General features: G+C 33.9%; 4 protein-coding genes and 2 pseudogenes across 7 annotated transcripts; 3 read left to right on the plus strand and 3 right to left on the minus strand.

The window, feature by feature from the left end:
- Positions 1 to 789: 789 nt before the first annotated feature.
- LOC104744046 (putative F-box/kelch-repeat protein At1g20940 pseudogene) lies at positions 790 to 2,251 on the minus strand (annotated as a pseudogene).
- Positions 2,252 to 8,838: 6,587 nt separating this feature from the next.
- Positions 8,839 to 9,705, plus strand: LOC104742623 (putative histone H2A.1). The gene is made up of 2 exons (XM_010463639.3): positions 8,839 to 9,122; positions 9,208 to 9,705. The coding sequence occupies exons 1-2, from the start codon at positions 8,934 to 8,936 to the stop codon at positions 9,418 to 9,420; spliced, it is 402 nt and encodes a 133-aa protein (XP_010461941.1). The 5' UTR covers positions 8,839 to 8,933; the 3' UTR covers positions 9,421 to 9,705.
- A 152-nt stretch (positions 9,706 to 9,857) lies between these two features.
- Positions 9,858 to 11,550, plus strand: LOC104742622 (transcription factor bHLH115). The gene is made up of 5 exons (XM_010463637.3): positions 9,858 to 10,139; positions 10,542 to 10,604; positions 10,683 to 10,760; positions 10,843 to 11,005; positions 11,091 to 11,550. Exons 1-5 carry the CDS (start codon positions 10,027 to 10,029, stop codon positions 11,352 to 11,354), a joined length of 681 nt encoding a protein of 226 aa, XP_010461939.2. The 5' UTR covers positions 9,858 to 10,026; the 3' UTR covers positions 11,355 to 11,550.
- Positions 11,551 to 11,967: 417 nt separating this feature from the next.
- LOC104742621 (putative disease resistance protein At1g59620) lies at positions 11,968 to 15,817 on the minus strand. 3 transcript variants are annotated; one of them, XM_019235758.2, is made up of 5 exons: positions 15,616 to 15,817; positions 14,504 to 15,386; positions 14,272 to 14,418; positions 12,392 to 14,102; positions 11,968 to 12,234 (listed from the first exon to the last, which is right to left on the minus strand). In XM_019235758.2, exons 2-4 carry the CDS (start codon positions 15,369 to 15,371, stop codon positions 12,406 to 12,408), a joined length of 2,712 nt encoding a protein of 903 aa, XP_019091303.1. In that variant the 5' UTR covers positions 15,372 to 15,386; positions 15,616 to 15,817; the 3' UTR covers positions 11,968 to 12,234; positions 12,392 to 12,405. The 3 variants fall into 3 exon arrangements, with proteins under 3 accessions (XP_019091303.1, XP_010461938.1, XP_010461937.1); XM_010463636.3 differs by having other exon boundaries at positions 14,504 to 15,378; positions 15,616 to 15,767; XM_010463635.3 differs by having other exon boundaries at positions 15,477 to 15,767.
- A 1,602-nt stretch (positions 15,818 to 17,419) lies between these two features.
- Positions 17,420 to 21,674, plus strand: LOC104744047 (uncharacterized; annotated as a pseudogene). Its single transcript, XR_015580829.1, has 6 exons — positions 17,420 to 17,696; positions 19,851 to 19,995; positions 20,346 to 20,439; positions 20,553 to 20,555; positions 20,881 to 20,948; positions 21,031 to 21,674. The product of XR_015580829.1 is annotated as an uncharacterized LOC104744047 (transcript).
- A 167-nt stretch (positions 21,675 to 21,841) lies between these two features.
- On the minus strand, positions 21,842 to 23,105 carry LOC104742624 (uncharacterized). Its single transcript, XM_010463640.3, has one exon. The coding sequence runs from the start codon at positions 22,825 to 22,827 to the stop codon at positions 21,967 to 21,969; it is 861 nt and encodes a 286-aa protein (XP_010461942.2). The 5' UTR covers positions 22,828 to 23,105; the 3' UTR covers positions 21,842 to 21,966.
- Between the last annotated feature and the right edge of the window lie 763 nt (positions 23,106 to 23,868).

Raw genomic sequence — 23,868 nt, forward strand, 5'->3', positions numbered from 1 at the left:
GATTTTTGTTTTGTTTTCTGTTATGGTTAATCTCTGCTTTATATAAAAAGAATTATATCTAATAAGAATGGTAGATTTTTTATTTAGGTTTACAACTTAACCTCCAAACCTAAAATTTTTGGCTAAGTGTCGCGCTCCTTTGTGATTTTTGGCTTCCCCTCTTAAATTTAGATTCCCGGTTACATAATTTTATTCTTAACCTTTTAGAAACGCTATTACATAGTATCATTTCCAAAAATTTATTAATGATAGCTTTTGCGAAAACTGCGCTATGCTTTTCTGCTATCAATACCCATATTTCTTGTAGTGTGATTTGACACCTATATCACCAAAGTGCACTTATCTTTTCGGTCAAGAGTCCTGAGAGAACTCTACAGTTAAGCGTGCTTATGCTGAAGTAGTCTCAGGATGGGTGACCTTCCGTGAAGTGACTGATAGAACTGTGCGAGTGAGGATAAAACACAGGAAAAGATCATGTGGTGATTTGTAGGGACGATAACAAGTCTTTAAAACCTCTCAGACGTAACAAACCGACCGTCAGATATAGATGGGCTCACATACCTAGTGAGAGGACGTGAGACCCATTAAGGAATGTGGGCCCATGGGCTGAGAGTGGACTTGGGGTCCACAGAGAGGTGGTGGTCGGGGCGTTACACTTTTACAATATCCAGCACGGGTACTTATCTAGAATCATTAACAATATAAAATGTACAAAATATGTGTCTTTTTTCAAGTCATCATATTTAGCATATGATTTTATTGCATAATGTTTTATATAAAAAAAACTTCTAAAAACAATCACATAAATTATATTTTATATAAAAATTACAATAAAAATAAAATGAATTTCAACCTGTGCTCTAGCATGGGTCTTAATCTAGTATATATATATGGGAAATGGATTGATGGTAGTGCATAATGCTTGGAAAACATGAGAATGTTTAGTACTTGGTTATATCAATGAGTTCCATAATATCATTTAGATAGGAGATCTGTTTGTCATTAGATGCTACAACCACCTTATGTTGCTTATCCTCTTCGACAAAGAACAAAGAGGGCGTAATCTTATACAAGTATTGGTGGCTAACGTGCTTACATACGCGAGCTGACCCCAAAACTCTCCAGCTGTTAGCTTCAATGTCGCACACATAAACCACTTTTTCGAAATTATCCATCTTTATATCTCTCACCACAAGACACTTGCCATCGTACGCAACCAAGTCCCAGAAGGCATCCTCTCTTTCGTCGATAGGCATGTTCTTGATCTGCTTGGCGAGAGCCCACTTTGAATCCCCGAGTAGTGTGTAAACCGCGATATTTTCTTTCGTCCCTGATAACAAGGTCAAGCTATTTTTCTTACTGTCTTCCGCGATAAGCATCTTCGGGCGTGCTTGCTCTGTCTCGGGATCTCCACGATGGAATATGAGAGGAATGAAGCGTGCTTGCTCTGTCTCGGGATTAAAAGCTACGATGCTCCCGTCATTTCTCAACCAGTGAAGAGTGCCGTCCAAGTAAACGGGTTTCATTCCCAAGAGAAAACTGTTTGATCTATCGGTGATGGTTGTTTCCGATAATCTCCATGAGTCTCCGTCGCTGATCTCGAATCCGTACACTGTTTCCATTGTTTCCATCTCGAGTATGCAGACAATCTTGAATGTCATGGTGGTTCGATTTCGATTTACCGCGAAACCGACACACGTCCTTCTTGTATCATTATCAACTATCGTAGGTATAAGCGTTGACTTAGAGTGATCGATAATTCGAAACCTTTTTGTTAAGGGATTTGCGATGACGAGGCCACCGGTGTATAGTAGTAGGACAAGGCCGGAGCATGATCCAAAGATCTAACTGACATCCATAGCATCTACTTTTTTTTGTAGTGACATAGAATCGCATGAAGAAGAGACCAAAGGATGGCAGTATATATGTAACGAGCCATACATGGAAATGTCAAAGAAACTAGGTCTAGCTCTAGCTCTAGCCCATAAAATGCAGTTCTCGGCGGGGTCAGATAGATACGATTGGAAATACTTATTCGTGCATCGCATCATGGCGAGAGTTTTGGGTTCTAATTTGAGGAGAATCTCGTTTAGGAGATCCAAAGGTAAACCATTGATGGCAAAAGATGAATCAAAGTGAGGATCTCCCATAAGAATAATCTGTTTTGCTTCTTGTTGATGCGATTATTTTCGTTTGTTTCAATGATATATTTACATACCGATGAGGTTGTTATAAATTGACAAGAAAGTCTAGCTTGTACCCAAAGAAAAAGGGTAATAAATTGATTTTTATTAATGGAGGAAACAAAGATATAAAGATATCTCACCATTATCTTATTATATAAGTCGTTAATAAGATTTTGACATTTGTCAAGTTTATATCAATTTGAGTTTTTGATATGTGTAAAATTTAAGATTTAATAAGAGGAATTTGAGATTATAACAAAAAAAACAAATATTTTGTTTTAAACAATAGTATTAATAATGTAAAAAGATAATCATCAAAAAAGTACAAAAATTAATTCTTTATTAAAATAATTATAAGGAGATTTCTATATCTATATATATAAAGTTAGCTTTTCTCTCTTCTCCTTCCTCCACCTCATTACTTCTTATTTTTAATTTTAATAAATTAATCCACATAATTAAAGTACATAAAATCTAAAATTAATGCATCAATTAATTCACTCATTTTTAAAATATTTTAATTATTATAAAAACAATAATTTAAACTAAAATGTAAAATAAAAACGAAATGAAAAAAATACAACCAAAAAAAATATCAAAGTAAAATATGAACAGAGCTTACATAAATATAAATTTAGTTATTTCTCTCATAATATATAATAATTGTGTAAATATTTGTAAGAAACAAGAAAGAGGAGAAAAATAAAGCTATCATATATTTAATGAAAAAACAATAACTTTCAAGATATACATTTATTAGTATAAAGAAAATAAGAGCTTTTTTCCCCAAAACAAACACAAAAATTTAAAGGTTTTTTGAATCAAGAAGTTGTTCAATTTTTGGTGTTAAATTAGATTAAAAGTTGGTATCTATTATTATTTTCAATTATAGTATAATATAATTAGTAATATATATATATAAAGTTGAGACTATGTTGTTAGTGTTAAATTATAAATTCATGTTATCGATTAAAGCCAGAAGGATTTGGTGCATATTATTATTTAGAATTTTAAATAGTATAAATAATTAAAATATAAGTTAGCTTTTCTCTCTTCTCCTTACTCCACCTCATCACTCCTTATTTTTAATTTTAATAAATTAATCCACATAATTAAAATCATATAATCTAAAATTAATGCATCAATTAATTCACTCATTTTTAAACATTTTAATCTATACTAATAAAAAGTAGGAGCTATAAGCTCCTAAGGCCGTCCACATAGAATTTTAAACAACCAATAGAAATTTGACATATCACTTATTAACATTTTATACAATTTACAGAATTTTCTATATTAAGAATTATTTTAAACAACCTATCATGATTTGACATGTCATTCATTAACATTTTTTTAATTTACAGAATTTTTTTAGAAAAAAAAAACTTTAAATTTATGGAAATCAAAGAACTAAGCACAATATCCCACATCGGCTAGAAAGTTTTTAGACAATGGTTCAGAACCATTATAAATAAGTTTAATATGCTTCCAACAACGAATGAGCAGGAAAACTTGATTTATCAAGAGTCCAAGTTTAAAAGTTTTATTTGGTTTGATCTGGTTTTTTATTTGATCAAATTACAACTTAAAACAGTTTCAAAAAAATATTATAATATTTTTAAAAAAATAAAAGTTTAAATATTATAAATATTGAAACTTTTATAAGTTCTTAGCTTTGAAAAAGTTTTTAAATATTATAAGTTTTAAATTTTAAAAGTTTAAAATATCATAAATATTGAAAAATTTTAAAAGGTTCAAAATTTATATTTCGAAACCTTTTAAAAGTTTAAAATATTATAAATATTGATGCCAAACATAAATTATCTTATTTATCTGCATTTGTGCTTTTTATTTCTTATGAGCTGTAAAACATATTTTTATGTATGACTTTATAGATGAGTTGATATTCTTTCATTAATTTTTTCTTTTTTGGGTCTAAGGAAAAAGGATTGACATCGCAAGACCTTAATTTGATGTTTGAGTCAAATTTTGAAGTTTAAAGAAGAAAGATGGACGACAAACACACATGTTTTATTAGCTATACATAGGCATGACCAGGTTAAGGTTGTCACAGTTAAGGTTTATTAACCATCGGTTATGGTTAAAAAAATTTGTAAGCTTAACCAGAACCTTGTATAAAAAAATTTGTGAAATATGAAATAGTAATTTTAATATTATAATTATAAACAAATAAAATTTATTATTTTATCAGCTATATAAATTTATTTTTACCAATCCGCTAGTGTGAAAATTAAAACACACATTTTATTTTCATAGATCGAGTAATATATTTTTGTTTTTAAAAATTCAAATCACAACATATGCAGAAAAAAATATGCATTTTATTAATCATAAGTATTATATGAAAATTTCAAACAATTTGTAAATAAAATAAAATAAAGATGATAGGATAATCATAATTTGAAATTTTAACAAAATCTTCGAAATCTAATTATTAAAAATAATTATATTGACTACTTGGAAATAAAATCTTATTTTTTGAAATTCTGATTTATTTTTTAAAAAAATATTTTGTAATTTTCGTCCAGAGAGAAAATATATTTTTTTAACTCATAATTATTTAAAATTGTTGGCATGACAATGTAAAATTAAAGAAGAAAATAAACTCTACTTGAAAAAAAATTTATCCGTATTTTTTAAAAATTTTGGCAGTTAATTTTTTTTTTTTTTTCAAGTACAAATTAGTTTTGATTTGAATAGATTTCTTTTACTTTTCTACATTTTTTTATATTTGATCGTCAGCGTTTTTATTTTTAATTAATTATATTTATTTATTTAATTAATTAATCTTTATTAAGTTTTTCTAATGGCAATTGAATGTAATTTTTTACACATTTTAAGGCTAGTTTCATATTTGTACTTCTCAATTAATATAGTAGGATATTAAAAGTAAATTATACAAACACAATCTGTGGGTTATTTTATGATTTTATATATTTAAAAATTAAGATTTCTGAAAAAAAGCAGAGCTTTCATTTTTCTTCTTTATATAATTTTATAATTCTTGCAAAAAATAAGTAACTAGATTTTCTTATAAATCAAAATGATTAACTGTATTATTTATTTTGTTTGCTAAATGACTTAAGGGATTACAATCTTCAACAACAATTCATCTGGAAGCTCACTGATTGTCCAAATCTCATTCTCCGTGCTTTTTGTTTTCTGTTATGGTAAATCTCGGTTTTATAGAAAGAGAATAAATTATTATTAAAAGGGTGACTATCTTAAAAATATAATATTTAGTTTGATTATGTTCCTTATCATATGCCATTTGAAAATCTTAGAAATTCTTTTTTTCTATTTAAGTTAATCAATAAAAGGAATTCAAAGTTGGTTTTATAAAACATGGTTTACACTATCTTTTATTGTTTCTTTTATAAATAGTGTCAAAAAGGTGACAATGAATATTGTGACCTATGATATTGTGGCCAACCAACTTAAGTGTTTCTATATTATTATCATGTATGGTCTTTGATTTCTAATAAATGTGAATTATAGTATACTAGATTAGGACCCGCCTGATGTGCGGGTTTAGATTTTTTAAAATAAAATTAAAACTAAAAGAATATAAAGTAAATATTTTAGTAATCTATCTATAAAAGTAAATAGATACACCAAGGTATCAAATGTGACATTTGGTGTAAAATGTGCGACTCTGCAGTTGAGACTATTAATCATGTTTTCTTTGAATGTCCTTGCTTGTGTGAAGTTTGGGATTTATCTCTGACTCTGGTCTCGTCAGAGGGTTTTACATATGAGTCAGTGTAATCGATTTTGGATTTTGTTTTCTGGAAGGGTGCCTCTCAAAAAATTGTGATCCTGATCAACTTCTTCAATTACCATGAATTTTATGGGCAATCTGGAAAGCCATAAACAAAAAAGTTTTTCAAGGTTTAGAGATTGAAGCAAATGATATAATTGCTAAGGTTTTGGGCGATAAGTTAGTCTGGGAAGAGGCGCTCTCTTTTACGGGGGTCATGTCAGCTACATCTCCGTTTTCGCATGTCCATGTTTTTCACTTCATGTCTAAGACGGAGCCTCTCCCCTTGCATTTGGAGTTTGAAGAGTTGTTGTGGGCTATGGAGCGGATACGTGATGTAGGAATCACTTGTCAACATTTTGAGACTGATTGTGCTGAGTTACTCACTATGGTGTAGTCCAAGATTCCCCGTCTTTCTCCAACCTGCTCGATGAGTTTAACTCGCTGGAGTCATTCCCACTATTCTTCATCTCATGGATCCCGTGCAGCAAATACGAAGGCGGAGTATCTTGCATGTGCTTCACGTTCTCTTATCTCTGAAGGCGGAGTATCTTTGTCTAAGCCGGATGGAAGGGGTTTATTAAAGAAACTTCAGAGATAAGAAAACGCGAAACACATGCAAGATACTACGCCTTCGTATTTGCTGCACGCGGGATCCAGGAGATGAAGAATAGTAGGAAGGACTCCAGCGAGTTAAACTCATCGAGCAGGTTGGAGAAAGACGGGCAATCTTGGACTGCACCATAGTGAGTAACTCAGCACAATCAGTCTCAAAATGTTGACAAGTGATTCCTACAACACGTATCCGCTCCATGGCCCATAACAACTCTTCTAACTCCAAATGCAGGGGGAGAGGCTCCGTCGTCTTAGACACAAGGTGAAAAACATGGACATGTGAAGATGGAGATGGAGCTGACATGACCACCGTAAAAGAGAGCGCCTCTTCCCAGGCTAACTTATCGCCCAAAGCCTTAGCAATTATATCATTTGCTTCAATCTCTAAACCTTGAAAAACTTTTTTGTTTATGGCTTTCCAGATTTGCCCATAAAATTCATGGTAATTGAAGAAGTTGATCAGGATCACTCTTTTGAGAGGCACCCTTCCAGAAAAAAAAATCCAAATTCGATTACACCGACTCATATGTAAAACTCTCTGACGAGACCAGAGTCGGAGCCCAAACTTCACACGAGCGAGGACATTCAAAGAAAACATGATTAATAGTCTCAACCGCAGAGTCGCACCTTTTACACCAAATGTCACATTGGATACCTCGGTGTATCTATTTACTTTTATAGATAGATTATTAAAATATCTACTTTATATTCTTTTAAATTTATTTTTATTTTTAAAAATCTAATCTGCACATTGGGTGGGTCCTAATCTAGTATAATATATAGTATAGAGCTGGTTAATTATTTTATTCACTTTTTATACATAGAGATTGAACGTAAAATTCTTTAATTAGATAAATATATAAATATTTGATATAAATCGTTTAAATACATGATTATGATTCTAATTATGATTTTATGTCTATTTTATAAACATAAAAATTGGAATAAGAGAAAAATTAGAATTTTTAAATGATAATTAGGAGTGTCAAAATGGGTTAACCAACTCATAATCCAATGAATTTAGATTTAAATAGTTTATGAGTTAGATCCAATTCATTTGTCAAATGCTTTGAACCAACCTATTAACCTAATTAATGGAAGAGTTAGTGATTGTTTGTACCAGAGAAAAGAGATTTGTCGAAGAAGTTAGTGATTATTTGTGGATATAATAAAAAAATTTAACTAAAGATGAGTGCATGATTATGTATAGTTATCGGGATTAAATGCTAAACCAAACAAGAAAAATAAATAATATTTATGTTTTAAGACCAGAAACAAATTATTAACTAACGTTATCTTTTTATTTTTCTTCATTAGATGTTAACTAATCTGTTTTACTACACTTAATCGAGAGTTAGTTAACATCTAATGAAGAAAAATAAAAAGATAACGATCTACGACGTCGTTTTACTACACTACAATTGATTAACGTCATCTTTCAGAAAATCGAAAAACTTATTAAACTGGACACCCAAGATTCTTTTTTTTTTTCCGTTCGAGTGATATACTAGATGCTCACGTGACGGCTTGGTATGAATTACTAATTTTGAAAACTAAGTTTATATAATAAGATGTGGTAGTTTGTATATCTTTTGCACATAATTTTTAATTCTAAAAGGTGTTACAAGTTTATTTTAAACAAACAAAAACACAAATTATGAAGATAACAAGTTGTTGACCATTTGCTAATTTTTCATGTGAAACTGAAACCAATAAAGCTTTGATTTTACATATTTGAGGAATTGTTTTTGTTATGAGACTAAACGTTCGCTATCGAAATTCTAGAAATTCTATTATATTGAATGATGCTTTGCAAATGCTTGCTTGAGCTTGAAGTGACAAACTATATGGTCTCTCTTCATCAAGCTTCCAACTAATTGGACCATCTTTATAAATGACAGGTTTTATGAAACAGTAATTGAATGTTTTTTTTTGGTAAAGATGTTAAGAGTATATAAAACTATTTTGTAAGTGACAGTTTGTTGAGCATGTTAATTTCAAATTAGATTAAAATTAAAAACAAAAATAAGAGACAGCAAAGCTATTTTTGTAAAACTGAAGGTTTGTTTGTCCATTGGGCTTTTCGGCTCAGAAATAAAACTCGGGTAATTTCGGTAATTCACACTTACGTAGATCATGTACCTCGATTTTTCCACCGTTGATTACGATAAAAATCTAACGGTGAGTAATAGCGATCCGCGTATTTTTTTCTGATTGGTTAAGACGAATCTAAAAACAGTATATAAACTCCGGTGAAGATAGTCTCATAGAACCAACAACACAATTCAACTCGTATAACTTTTTTTTTCCCTCTTCATCTTATTTTTAAGTATAACTCGAATACAATAGCAATGGCGGGTCGTGGTAAAACCCTCGGATCTGGATCTGTGAAGAAGGCGACGACAAGAAGCAGCAAAGCCGGTCTTCAATTCCCTGTTGGTCGTATCGCTCGTTTCTTGAAGAAAGGCAAATACGCCGAACGTGTTGGTGCCGGTGCTCCCGTCTACTTAGCCGCCGTCCTCGAATACCTCGCCGCCGAGGTAATATATCATCTCTCTACATAGCCTTGTCTAAATTTCCTGATTTTGTCTTCTGAAACCCTAATTTTGATTTTTGTGAAATTAGGTATTGGAATTGGCTGGGAACGCAGCGAGAGATAACAAGAAGACTAGGATTGTACCAAGGCATATTCAATTGGCGGTGAGGAACGATGAGGAATTGAGCAAGTTGCTCGGAGATGTGACGATTGCTAATGGAGGTGTGATGCCCAACATTCACAATCTCCTTCTTCCCAAGAAGACTGGTGCTTCCTCCAAGCCTTCTGCTGAAGACGACTAAAATCAAATCAACCCAGATCTGGCTCTCTTGTTCTTAAAATTTTTAGTTTTTTGTTTGGGTTTTTTTTTTTTATTACGTAATTTTAGATTAGAGATCTATGGTGAAGAAAGAATCTATCTTTTGTGTCTTTTTATCAATTTGAATGTTCATATATGCTTTCAAGTTGATTCTTATTGAATCAAAACAAAAAAAATTCAAACTTTTTTTTAGGGTTTCTAGTAAAAGAAGATTGTAAATTTTCAAGCTTTTAAATCATTTTAAAATTTTGATTGGTTGACATAAAAAGGAAGGGTTTTTGAGTTTAAAAAATTGTTGTGAGTGACATCACGAGAGGTGTATAATTGAGCAACTATGACAATATTATAAAAGAGATATGAAGGATTGATAATGATTGGTGGACCAATGGTGTACGACATCCATGAAAATGAGAGAGATGAAACAATTATATAATAGAAACCGATTGAAAGGAGAGTATCCCATCCCTACCAGCACCACCACCATATCTCTTTCTTTCTTTCGTTTTTCCACACATTGTCTCCTCCTTTACCTTTATCAGATTTGACCATCGGAATCATATAGCAGCCAGCCGCCAGGGATTTAGGAGAAATGGTGTCTCCGGAGAACACGAACTGGCTTAGTGATTACCCTTTGATTGATGGTGCTTTCTCTGATCATAATCCTACTTTCCCTTGGCAGATCGATGGTTCTTCTAGTGTCAGGTATCTTTTTTGGTTCAAGGGTTTTGTGTTTCTTTCAACCATCTATTGGTTTTTTGGTGGTTTTAGGGGTTGGTAGTAGAAGTTGTTATATGGATGTGTGACCCTGTTTTATTCCACTCATATTGCGTTTTTAATGGTCTTGTTGTGATAGATATTGCACTCCTTTTGTAAAATAATCTAGATCTCTGCTCCTACTCTAGATTTTGTACAAATTTGCAATAGGAAGGTTTTGTAACTTTTGTTAGTAGTGTATACTAGTATGTAAAGAAGTTCTTTTGGGAGTTTGATCTTGTGTCTCACTTGAATTGCGTTTAAATGGTCTTGTTGTGTTGTGATATATTTCTAATTGGCTGTAATTTTGTAATTGATCCTTCATCTTGTGTTGATGGGATCTGTTCACAGTGTTGAAGTTGATGGCTTCCTTTGTGATTCAGATGTGATTAAAGAACCAGGCTCAAGGAAGAGGTATCCAACAGCTATTGGTCAAACCTGATTTAACACTACTAGTTTTGGTTGTTAAGTTTGTTGTTCTTATTGCTTCAGGATCAAAACTGAATCTTGTACTGGTTCTAGCTCGAAAGCTTGTAGGGAGAAACAAAGACGTGATAGGCTAAATGACAAGTATTTTCTTACTTTCTCTTCCTTCTCTTCTATCTCTAATCTTTTGAGTTCTTAATCTTTTGGTATGGTGTTTTATCATTAGATTTACGGAATTGAGTTCCATATTGGAACCTGGGAGAACTCCAAAGACAGACAAGGTTGCTATTATCAATGATGCGATTCGCATGGTGAATCACGCAAGAGACGAAGCACAGAAACTGAAGGACTTGAATTCAAGCCTCCAGGAGAAAATCAAGGAGTTGAAGGTAAAATAAACTAAAAACTCAACACTGTAGCCTTTGCAAGAGCTTTAGACTGCCCATTGAACCTATTATGTATGCCAATATGTAGGATGAGAAAAGCGAGCTGCGTGATGAGAAACATAAGCTGAAGATTGAGACGGAGAGAATCGAGCAGCAACTGAAAGAGATTAAGACACAGCCTCAGCCTCAACCTTGTTTCTTACCAAATCCGCCAACACTCTCTCAAGCTCAAGCTCCTGGAAGCAAGCTTGTCCCTTTCACAACTTACCCCGGTTTTGCAATGTGGCAATTCATGCCTCCTGCTGCTGTTGATACTTCACAGGACCATGTTCTTCGTCCTCCGGTTGCTTAAAAGCTTCCTCTCTCTACTATTGACAGTATCAGGTTTCTTCTTACACGCTTTTTATTGATGTACTGATGATTCTCACATTCTGTGATTGGAGACTTATAATTCTATGCAACTCAAAACTGTGATTATCATGTAAAATGGAAAAATAAGCATGCACTAAAAGTCTTGGTTTCTGAATAAATTCTCATTGAAACAAAAAGTTGAAAATCATGGTTTTACAGATTGTGGATTCTGAGGACTGAGTAAGAAGATTTTGGGAATTTACTGGTTGATTTTTTATTATATAAAGCTTGATCTGAAACGTGAGATAAATCTGTATATTCTCTTAACAGATTTAAGCTAAGCATATAAAGCAAAGTTTGCAACTTTTCAGTTTCACAAACTCATAAAGGATTTGCCTTTTTACTTCTCTTTGTGAAAATGTAAACTCACAATCCCTCAAGAGAGTGTGTGCACAAAAAGTTGGAAAATCATGGTTTTAATGGACCTGTAACTAAATCGAGACAAGCAAAAATGTTAATGAATCAATAGAGCTGAATTACCAATCCATTAATGTTACCACTCAAATCCACTGTAAATGCAGTGGAAAACCATTGTGCTTTAAAATCCATCAATATCATATGTTAATTCAAATCCATTAAATGCACCATCCAATAACACCCCTAAAGATTGGATATATGTCCCATATTAACAACAAAAATATCCACAAAAAAAAAAAAAAAAAAAGACAGAACAATAAGTTGTGTCCATTTTGTTTTCTTTGTATGGTAGTCGAACAGAAATCAAAAGTTTAATTGTGAACCAAAAACACATCAAGACACAGACACTGTAATAGAAGAATATATACCCAATGAAGGAAATATTGGCTTCAGAAGGGATTCACCTGATAAAACATAAAGAGAATATTTTATATAATTTCATATATAACTACATAATCAGTTTTGTTTTGCATCAAACAATGAAGTTGATCAATCCTCATTATTTATTTATCACTATGAAATTGTTTCTCAGATTATTGGACTAGGAAAAGAATATATTACCTGATTGACGATAACTAGACAAATTGAACACGAGAAATATGTTGTACTTTGTAGTAATCTGCTCCTCCCATTGACAGTTTATCCTTAAATTCCAAATGAACCGTGTAGATATTCAGTTCTTTCAAGGAAATGATAAATTTCATCCCATTAGGAAGCTCTTTTAACTTATGACAGTTGCGGATAGTGAGCTTTTGAAGAAGGGGCATGGAGCCTTCTTCGACTATCCACTCTTCCCACTCATCTAGTCCACACAAATCGAGCTTCTGCAATTGTCGAAACCCACCACTCGAGCAAACCATTCTCTTCCCAAGGAAAGACTTATGCGATAAACTGACCTCATTTAAGTGACGCAGCTTCTCTAGAATCGGCATTGGATCCTCCTTCAAACAACACTCAGCTAGAGTTATGTTTCTAAGGTGAGAAGGAAAACGTTGTCCAGCAGGTAAGCTTGGCATATATATTCTCAAATTCAGTTGCTTGAGATGAGCGCAATCCAAAACTAATCCTTCTCCGCCTCTAAGCTGAGCATACATCGAGTAATAACATATATTAAGACTTTCCAAGTGCCTTAGTTGACTTAGAGATGAAGATAAATCTTGTATAGCAAAGTTGCCTCTGATAAAGATAGAGAGTACTCTGAGCCGTCTCATAAGCTTGAGATCGCTCACTCTCCCATGCTCTGTTGAGAAATTCTCTAACGTCTCCAGGTTGACTAGATTACCCAAATCTATATTTACCTTATCAGCTATTCTTAATGGGAAAGAGAGGTATTCCAATTTCTGCAGCTCTTTCAAGAAATTGGGAATGTAAGTTAAAGATCTCTCATGTACACACAGGTTTAAATAGAGCAGCATCTTCAGATTCCGCATAGAAGAAGGTAGATGAGATACTTCTGCCCGATGTAAACTCAAATATCTCAAGTGGATTAGCAGTCCGATGCTAGAGGGTAACTTCCCCCCCTCAAATTTGACTTTAGAGAGATCTAAAACCCTCATCAACTGTATCCTCGTAAAGCATATTTTTGATTCCTTCCAACCAAACTGCTCGATATATATGAGAGATCTGATTTTTGAATTCTTCATATTCCCCTCCAAACCTGCGTGTTTAATATCATCAAGCCTTTGTATGACAATTCTGCGAGCTTTGTAAAGAGATTTAGAGTTTGCAGATGATGTGTTGTGATCAATTTGTATCAAGTTCTCTTCTTCAGCTTTAAGCAGGCAAACTTCTCTCATCATATCATGCAAGTGACATGTTTCAAATCTTGAAGTTTTAGCGTCTCTTTCAGAAATGACCATGTTTCTCTTTACCAAGTTTTCTATGTATCCACATCCGACCTCTGGAATGGTTGCTCCATCATAATATCTCTGCTTTGTTAATCCTTCTGCTGCCAAGTAGTCGGACAATTTCCCCACCTTTATTGCAAAATCCTCTGGAAATTGGGCAAGGTAGAGGAAGCAATGCTTTAAATATATAGGCATTTCTTCAAAGCTCAGAGACAATATATGGTAAACGGAACTGATATTGTTGTCATTGAATTTAGTTCCTCCAACGATGTGAGATCTAATATTCACATATATCCTATTCCACTCATGCAATGAGTTATCCGCAGCTAACAACCCGCCTAACACCTTAATAGCCAACGGTAAACCTCCACAATGCTTTATCATCTCCTTACCCAACTCTTCCATTTCTTCATCAACCTTATATTCTGCAATATACACCATCAAGATGTGATGGAAATTAAACGAATGTCCGTAAGAATTAGACGAGTTGGGACATGTATTATTAAAGGAAAAAAACTGGTTGCGATCATACTAATATGTCAAAATTTCTCCATTAGGATTACAAAATTCTATTAAAATGTCTTGAAAGCTTACCGGTAGTGTTTTCACCAGGGAAAACTGTCCTTCGAAAAAGTGTCCAACTTTCTTCGAGAGTTAGATAATCCGGTTTAAAGGTGAAACAATTTGGATCTGCTCGTAATGCAACACCCTCATTACGTGAAGTAAGTAATACTTTCCAACCTATACAAAACATATCTCTTGTTATATAACTTCCTAACAAAAGGGAACATAATGCTATATGACCAATGTGTGTGCATATATTTACCTTTTTGCAGTGGAAAGATTGGTTTTATTATGTCCCAATCTTCTTCTCTCCATAAATCATCCAGGACAATCAAAGTTTTTCGTGTTCCCAACAAATGAATGAGGTTTTCTTGAAGTGCGTCTTCAGTTATATCTGGTTTTAGATATTCTGGCCCAACTTTCCACAATATCATTTGCCAGACGTACTTCCTTGTAAACTGTTGTGAAACACATACCCACGCTAATTTTGCAAAACGACTTTTTATTGTCTCATGATTAAAAACTTGTCTTGCAAGTGTGGTTTTACCAATACCACCCATCCCGGTTATAGAAACCACTTGACTGCTATCTTCCTCTACCAAATGGCCAACCAATTTCTTAACATTTTCCTCCAAACCCACAAGAGCACTTTCACTGTTATTAGAAAATGTTTGTCGCATTTGCCTTTGTTTTTCTTGTAAAGACTTCATATGCTCGTCATTGACAATGCCCTGTTGTACGCCAAGACTCTGCATATCGCAGATCACCTTAGAAATCCTTTTACTTAGGACATCCATATCGAGAACAATTTTCCTGTGACCAGGGATAATACAGCCTAGATGTTTGATATGTTTCTTGAAGCCACTTGTTCTCCCGAGTTCTTCTTTTCGAAGAAAGGTTTCAATTATATCTTCTGTGTCATAAACAATTTCTTTGACCTCTTTCACAGTGTTGCTCACCATTGAACTTGTATGTTTCTTGGCATCTGCATCTTCTAAAAAGCACCTTAACTTATTCAGATCACTTCTTAATTCATTAAATTGCTCTTCAACTCCTTGAAATCGATCAGATTCTCGGGCAAGGAGGTCCCAAAGCTTCCGAACTCCAAACGACAAAAGTGTCTCGGCCATAAGTCCCCTGTTTAACTAAAGAAATGAAAGTAGTACTCAACAGTCAACACTCACTAAATTAGGGTTTCTGGGTTCACAATTCAGATATTATAATGGAGGACTTACATAATAAAATATATAGCTCGGGTGGAATATTTCAATTTATAGAGACAATTGCATTATGTAAATGCATATCAAAGATCCCAGAACCTGCTTCCACATAAAAGTGAAGAAAGAAATGTAAGAAAATTAACATTTGACTTACCTTTTCTCGAAATTCTTTTTCCTCCAATCAATAGTTAGAAGAAGAAGAAGAAGGAGATGAGTTCTTTATGTTTTTTACTAGAACTCTGCTTAAAGAACCAGAAGAAGAAGAGTGGACTTTTTTTATATACTATCTCATACCCGACGACCAACAGTTATGAAAATGAGTGGCTTATAATCAATTATTGAGGACATTTACCACTGGTCTGGTACCCACTTGTCTGATTACATTTATTCAAAAATAATCAACTTGGTAATATATAATAATAAAAAAAGCAAAAGTATATCAATTTTTAGTTGAATTTCAATTTTTTTTTTTTTGTCGGCAACAAGTTTTTATTTGATAAACTGTAATTTACATCCATGATATTACATAACTTGACTTACTTATTCTAGTTTCCTTTGCTAACTTGTCAGCGGTTGTGTTTACATTACAGGGAATCTTAACAAAAGAAATGCTATTATGCTAAATATAGGATCGACTAAGATTCATAATGTCCTGCAGATAAGTGGCAAGAAAAGAGTGTCCATTCATGTACTTCTGTTCTTTTTCCATGATATGAAGAAGCTTTTGGAACAAGATAGATGCATCTCCACAAAGGCATAAAACATCACGTTGTTGTACCCAAGCCTTTTAACATGAGAAACGGCGGACTTTAATCATTAATCATTAGTAATACATATATTGGTTTAATAAAAATTTAGTCATACATATATTTAGTAAAATAAATAAATATGTCACATCCTTTGGTGTTTGGAGTGTTGAAGTTGGTTTTGATTTTGCATGTTGGTACTTTAACTGTTGAGAGATGTTTTTTAGCGATGAAAATTGTGAAAACTCATCGATGCAATTGGATTGGAGATCAATTTCTAAATGATTGTTTAGTTTGCTTCATCCAAAAAAAGATGTATTTTTATCTACTACAAATGAAATTGTGATGAAGAGATTTTAGGATATGAAAACTTTTAGAATGGTTTTGTAAGATGTTTTTATATCTATATTAAAAACAAGTTTTAGTTATATTTTGACTCCGGTAAAAATAATTTCTAGATCCGCCACTGCTTTAATGCTTCAGCTTCAACTTCAAGAGTTGTATTCATTGGATTGATGGATGTCCTGCCTTGAAGAATAATCTGATTATTTGTGTTATAAAGAACCCAGCCAATTCCTGCATTTTCAGAAGGAGAGACCCATTAGGGGTATCAAAATGGGTAACCCGACCCTATCCGACCCAAACCCATGTGGGTTCGAGATTTTAGTGGACGGGTTTGACCCGACCCATTTATTATATGGGTTCAATTTATATACCCAAACCCAATAATATAAAAAATCCATTGGCTAAATGGGTTAAATGGGTTATCCATATACAAATTAAAAATCATAATGAAATAATTAAAAAATTAAAATCTTTAATATTATTATTAAATCCAATAAAAGTTTTTTAAATTTTTAAATAACATAGAAAACAAATAACAAATCCATGCAAATAACAGCAGAATCCCTCAACAGATATTTATCCATGGATTCTATAGTTTATTTGGAAGGCCAGGAATGATAAAATTTTTAGCAATTTGGATTCCAACCCGTTAGCAATTTTACAGTTAGCGGAGGAGGAAGCTAAACTTTGGTTCTCGGCACAAGCAAACACAGTAGGAATTTCTCATCAGCCTGGGTCTCATCCCACTGCTGATCCAACAGATATGGGACTAGTTCCCGATGCTACGTGGATGGATCATGGAAGGTGACTGACCATTATATAGGCCGAGGATGGTATTGCATATCCCCTGAGGGAGAATCTCCCACTATGGGTGCGTCTAATCTTCGCTGTAGCTTGTCACCCCTCCATGCAGAAGTGGAAGCTCTAATCTGGGCAATGCGTTGTATGATTGGTGCAGATATTGAGAATGTTGGTTTTCTCACATATTGTTCTGACTTGGTGAAGATGGTGTCTTCGCCATCCGAATGGCCTGCCTTCAAGACATATTTGGACGAGATTGAGGCGGACAAGGAGGAGTTCCTATCCTATGCACTAGTCCAAGTCCCCCGAACGCAGAATGATAATGCAGACAAGCTAGCACGACGTGCTAGAATCGAGTCACATCAAATTACCTATGTAAACGTTTTTCCTACCAATTGGCTTATTTGAGCTGATCTTGTACTTTACTATCAAAAAAGAAAAAAAAAATCCATGCAAATAACAAATTAAACAAGTAAAAAATCTTTGATAAACGAAAGTATTGTCGTGTTAGGAAATGTGATTGGACTACGATCAGACACAAACATAAACAAATAAAAGGATAGACAAAACTAAGAAGAATAATCTTATTTATGAAAGTAATATAAAACTTTAATTTCTTATTTAGCAAGGAAAAACTCTAATCTTCTCTAATTTCTTAGAGTAATTTATACACATATATATATATATATATATATATATATATTTATATTTATACGATAACCCATGGGTAACCCGTAACCCTAATGGGTTAACTCACTAAAACCGTAAACCAATTTGGGGTAACCCACTCAAACAAATTTATTTTTATGGGTAGAAAAATCTAACCCTTACCCACTAATATTATGGGCGGGTTTGGATTACCCATGGGTATTAACCCATTTTGACACCCCTAAGAACCATGATCCATCGACAAAGCAATTGTAATATTCCGCAATGTTTTTATTATTAGCAATATTCCAAAAAATCTCTTCAAATTCTTTTTGGACACTGAATTATTCTAGTAGGAATAGTTACTCTGTTATAACAGTAAAACTCACGATCAACAACAAATCAATTCACCAACGAACCGTAACCGTAACCAATCGATCTGATGTTCAAAGAAAACAGAGAATCGACATAGCTAGCTCCCAAGATGAGAGAAACCTAGAAATACAGAACTATTTTTAGAGTTTTACAAGTCTTTTATCAAATGATTCTTTTCATAAGTTTGCAAATGAACTCCTCCGCCTCTTTATCCTTCAACGTCGTCAACGGTCAACAGCATCAATGCACACCACGTCATTGGTTCCTTTCCCTCCAATCAGATTCTTCAAAACCTCCACGTCAGCCACATCCAAACTATGTTCTTCTTCTCTGCAGCTAATCCTTCTTTCCTGTATCATCTGTTCACACCCAAGAAAAAAAAACAGTGGTCAAACAATATATAATTTTGATTAAAAAAAATGTGATTAAAGAACCAGACTCAACGAAGAGTATCAAATCGTTATTGGTCAAACTAAGACCATGTTCAACGGTGGTTATTAAGAGGTTGTTAAAGAATGCTTCAGAATAAATCAAAAAACATTGTTCAGAATCGTTTAGGATCTCATAGTCTGTCATTGGCTGGTGAAACTAAGGAAAGAAAAAAAAAAAAAAAAATCGACCGAAGCTTCTTCTTCCTCTCTCTTTCATTTCTTTCGAGTCGATCCCAAAATCTGTTGAATTGAGAGAAGAGATGAGTCGGAAATGGGTTTATAATCCGGCGTTATCACCATCCAACGACGACGGTGACAACTTCGGCGACATCTGATTCCTCAACCGCAAACACCAAATTGGGAAGTTAAAGAAATAGGTGAGTTTGGTTCAAGGACGCTCCAATCTTGTCCCCATGGTACGCATATCTCTGATTTGAAGTGTATATCTGTAATATTTTCTGAATTGAAAGTAGACTATTGATGATTTTGTCTTTGTTTGCATGTCTCTGTGGGTGATTAGTGTCTCTCTCTTACACACCCTTGCTCGTGCTTGGGGAATGCGTTCTGTGTAGTCAGCTACTGTATTGGAAGGTTAGCGAGTCTCTGTCTCACTCTCTTTCTCTTCCATTTTTCTCAATTATCTCTGTTATTTGGATTATGAGACAGCACAAAATGTAAAAAGAAGATGATTTGTTCTTCGTTATGATTCTTCTTTGTCTCGTGTTTGGTTTTGTGCCCTAAAACTGTTAAAACGGAGACTGTTCTCATGATTTCTCGAAATGGGTTTGAATTCAAATATTAAAAATGAAATCTTTTTTTTTGACTCAATTTAGTCATTTTTTGCCATTTCTGTTCTGTAAATTTGCTTTATCGTTGCTCTCCCTCTCTCTCTCTCTATTGAGTCAACATATTGAGTGAGCTAATGGGAAATTGAATTTTAGTCATACATACGCTTATGTTTATGTTACTTTGGCTTGGCTTGGCTTTGCTTAAACTTATGTTTATGTTGTTTTCTCTGTCTTGTCTATGGTTTTATTGAGCAGTGACTGACAAATCTTGGTTACCTGAAGAGGACTTCAAGGGTCTAGCCGATAATTTCTTTGATAATCTTGTTGAGCATATGGATGATTTCCCCCTTGAAGACATCGAAACCGCTGATGATGATGATGAGGAAGATTGGGATGCAGGGTTTTAAAACCTCGGGCCTCCACCATTGGACGTGCTAACGAGTTTGTCCTCTGAGCTCAATTGCAAGGTACAGCGTGTGCGAGTCCACAAGCCTGCAACCATTGTGGTGAGTGACTGAGTTCTTAGGCTTATACACGTTTAATTAAGCATCCCACTTGATAGATTGTTTACTCTGCATCATTTATGCAACTTGATATACTTCCCACATTTGCATTAGGAATACATTAAGCTTCATTTTGGTAGCTAATTTGCGTTGAAATGTTTTTGTTCAGATTTTAAGTGCAATAATTAGTACAAACGATTAGGATGAAACTGATTTGTGATATTCTCTTTTTTTCCATTGAATTCAGGTGCTATTTGGATCTGGAGCCTGGGAAATTCATGATAAATGTTTTGGTGATGGTGATATCTATGTTCAGTTCAGCTGCAAGAAAGTTCAAGGGGGTGTGATGTGTTCCTTGTACAGCCTAAAGGTAGCTTAGTTCTCTTCATGTAGCTGATTTGATTTTTTCATTTGTTTCATTCCTGTGCTCCCATTTATTTTCTCGTTGACACAGCAGGTGAGTTATATAAGTTCGTATCTATCTGTACATAATATCTTTTCGTGTCCCTGCATGTGATTATGTAGTTTTCAGCTCCTATTTATTTATGTCTCAAGCTAGATCCAAATGGTTGCTAAACTTGATATTTGAACTTGATAATATGTTAAGTACAATTTGGACGCATATAGTTTCCAAATATTATAAGTATACACATACTTAAACATCTTTTTTTAATACCCACCATTGAACATGCTCTAACACATACATTTCTTTGGTTGTTACCCTTAAGTTTTTGTTCTTATTGCTGCAGGATCAAAACTGAATCTTGCACTGCTGGTTCTAGCTCGAAACTGAATCTTGCACTGCTGGTTCTAGCTCGAAAGCTTGTAGGGAGAAACAAAGACGTGACAAGTATTTTCTTGCTGTCTCTTCCTTCTCTTCTATCTTTTGTCTTTTGAGTTCTTAATCTTCTGGTATGGTGTTTTATCATTAGATTTACGGAATTGAGTTCCATATTGGAACCTGGGAGAACTCCAAAGACAGACAAGGTTGCTATTATCAATGATGCGATTCGCATGGTGAATCACGCAAGAGACGAAGCGCAGAAACTAAAGGACTTGAATTCAAGCCTCCAGGAGAAAAATTGAACCTATGTATGGCCAATATGTAGGACGAGAAAAGCGAGCTGCGTGATGAGAAACAACATAAGCTGAAGATCTAGAAGGAGAGAATCGAGCAGCAACTGAAAGAGATTAAGACACAGCCTCAGCCTCAACCTTGTTTCTTACCAAATCCGCCAACACTCTCTCAAGCTCAAGCTCAAGCTCCTGGAAGCAAGCTTGTCTCTTTCACAACTTACCCCGGTTTTGCAATGTGGCAATCCATGCCTCCTGCTCCTGTTGATACTTCACAAGATCATGTTCTTCGTCTCCGGTTGCTTAAAGCTTCCTCTCTCTCTATTATTGACTGTTCAGGTTTCTTCTTACGCGCTTTTTATTGATGTACTGATGATTTTCACATTCTGTGATTGGAGACTTATAATTCTATGCAACTCGAAACTGTGATTATCATGTAAAATGGAAAAATAAGCATGCACTAAAAGTCTTGGTTTTTGAATAAATTCTCATTGTACAAAAAGTTGAAAAACATGGTTTTACAGATTGTGGATTCTGATTTTGGATGCTGAGGAATGAGTAGGAAGAATCTGGGAATTGATTGGTTGATCTTGAGTGTATATAGCTGATCTGAAACTTGAGATGAACCTGTATAATCTCCACTCTCTTACAAGATTTAAGTTGAGCATATAAAGCAAAGTTGGTAACTTTCTATTTCACAAACTCAGAAAGGATTTGCCTTTTTGCTTCTCTTTGCGAAAATGTAAACTCACAATCAAAAGAAACAACAAGACAAAGATCAAAACTTTCAATATTCATTGAGACCTTCTCTTGTTCATCACTTTCTTCAGCAGACTCTCACGACCAGGAAAAGGACTTTGAATCTTTGGCTCAAGTTTCTTCTCTATATCTCCTTGTCTCCCCAAAATACCCTTCTTCTCACTCCTATCCACAGTTTTGCCATCATCTCTTCCAAGACTCTGTCTCATCCTCTCTCTCCTCTGTCTTCTCCTCCATCCATTCTCATCTTCCTCTTCTTCCTTCTTCTCAACCTCTCTTCTTCTTACCATCTCTCTTCTCTCTTCTTCCTCTTCGTTCATGTTCCTTAGCCTAGGAATCCGACCACCTTTGCTTGTCCCCAAAAGCTCGAAATTGATCTTGCTCCAACCAATCTTATCTTCATTATCCCAACCAAATTTCTCACTAATCTCCAACAGCATAGAAACAGAGTTCGCTTCTTCTCTGTTCTTCTTTACAGAAGTTAAAGCCCTCATGCTCTCATCACTTCCATGGAGGATTTTCTCGGCAAATTCCCACTCTGCTCTATCTTTGTAAACATCGTCTTCGAGGACTTCGTCTGCGAGCTTTGCCCAATACTCAGTATCTCCTGCACGAAGATTCTTTGAGACCCATTTGAGATAAGTAGAAGGCAAAGTACCAAGCATTTTGCCCTTGTGTTTGCCGAAGTCTATGATTGTGTCTCTGGCGGCTAGGGTTTCGATGACTTGAAGTTTTTTGACCAAGGGTTTAGGTTGATTGGTGGTAAAGATACGATTAGGTGAAGAAAGATTTCTTCTTGGTCTGAAAGATGATGATGATGATGAGACTGTGAAGATGGTTGTTGTTGTTGTTGTTGCACAGTGAGGATTGTGGAACAAGACCACCGAGAAACTCATTGTTCTGTCCCCAAATAAATTATGCTATTGTTTTCGTGAATCTTATACACACAAGTTATATATTAGTCTATTATTTTGGTACCCAAAAAAAAAAAAAGAATTTTGTTGTTGTTGGCAACTCGAAGTTAATTTAACAAAAAATAAGAACATGGACCGATATAAAAGATGAGAGTTCAAGAAAATTTTCTCTAGCTAGAACATGTGTTTGCTTACCTTTGGACATACGTAAAAAGAAGAAGTTACATATAGGAGAAAGTACATAAACTAGGAATATCATCAACCTTAAGGATTATGGTCTATGATGGTTTTAAAAAGGAAAAAATTAAGCCAACATCGTTTGTAAATTTCTTCCTTATCTTTTGATCATGATTTAGGGTGTATATGAAATTTTTCAAACAATCACTACACCATCTCAAAGACAGTTTGTAAGAAAATCAAAAATAATATATCATCTAAATTCAGGTTCAAGAAGACAAGATGTAGTAACTGTATGCAAGTTTACTAGTGAATTAGTTATTTTTAAATTCAGGTTCAAGAAGACAAGAATTCTTATTAAATTCTATATAGAATATCCTTCTACAAATTTCTTATTTTCCACATCCCACAACAAAGTCTATGCAAGTTTATTAGTGTTAGTTTTTGTTATCAGAGTAGTAAGTACTAGAATTGTATCTAGCGGTAACGTTCCAAATCCTAATAACCTTTTATTATGAAAATAAATGTATAATTAATTAATTAGTGACTAAAGAAATTAGTTACGTAATTTTTACACCAAAAAAAAAACAAGAAATAGTTGGTGACAGAACAACAAAAAATAACAAAATATTAGAATAACTTGAAATTTTATATAGATTCAAATCAATTTAAATATCAAATATATAAATCTATCATCAAATAATATTTTTGTTGTCTATTAACTAATTCTATTAGAGCATCCTTGACACAAATTCAATGCAATACCAAAAAGCTTTGAAAAATGTTATTAAAAAAATCCATGTTTTGAGATTTTTTTATACTAAAGACGCACATGGTCACAATCAA

Source organism: Camelina sativa, chromosome 14 (assembly GCF_030686135.1).
Source record: "Camelina sativa cultivar CO46 ecotype springtype chromosome 14, ASM3068613v1".
In the NCBI taxonomy this organism is placed as follows: domain Eukaryota; kingdom Viridiplantae; phylum Streptophyta; class Magnoliopsida; order Brassicales; family Brassicaceae; genus Camelina; species Camelina sativa.

Coding starts and splice junctions, on each gene's coding strand:
- LOC104742621 (XM_019235758.2), bottom strand. CDS start 15,371: ATGGCCGAGACACTTTTGTCGTTTGGAGTTCGGAAGCTTTGGGACCTC. Junction 14,419..14,503: donor AATCTTTCCACTGCAAAAAG/GTAAATATATGC, acceptor TGTTTTGTATAG/GTTGGAAAGTATTACTTACT. Junction 14,103..14,271: donor CCCTGGTGAAAACACTACCG/GTAAGCTTTCAA, acceptor TGTATATTGCAG/AATATAAGGTTGATGAAGAA.
- LOC104742624 (XM_010463640.3), bottom strand. CDS start 22,827: ATGAGTTTCTCGGTGGTCTTGTTCCACAATCCTCACTGTGCAACAACA.
- LOC104742623 (XM_010463639.3), top strand. CDS start 8,934: ATGGCGGGTCGTGGTAAAACCCTCGGATCTGGATCTGTGAAGAAGGCG. Junction 9,123..9,207: donor TCGAATACCTCGCCGCCGAG/GTAATATATCAT, acceptor TTGTGAAATTAG/GTATTGGAATTGGCTGGGAA.
- LOC104742622 (XM_010463637.3), top strand. CDS start 10,027: ATGGTGTCTCCGGAGAACACGAACTGGCTTAGTGATTACCCTTTGATT. Junction 10,761..10,842: donor CGTGATAGGCTAAATGACAA/GTATTTTCTTAC, acceptor TTTTATCATTAG/ATTTACGGAATTGAGTTCCA. Junction 11,006..11,090: donor AGAAAATCAAGGAGTTGAAG/GTAAAATAAACT, acceptor GCCAATATGTAG/GATGAGAAAAGCGAGCTGCG.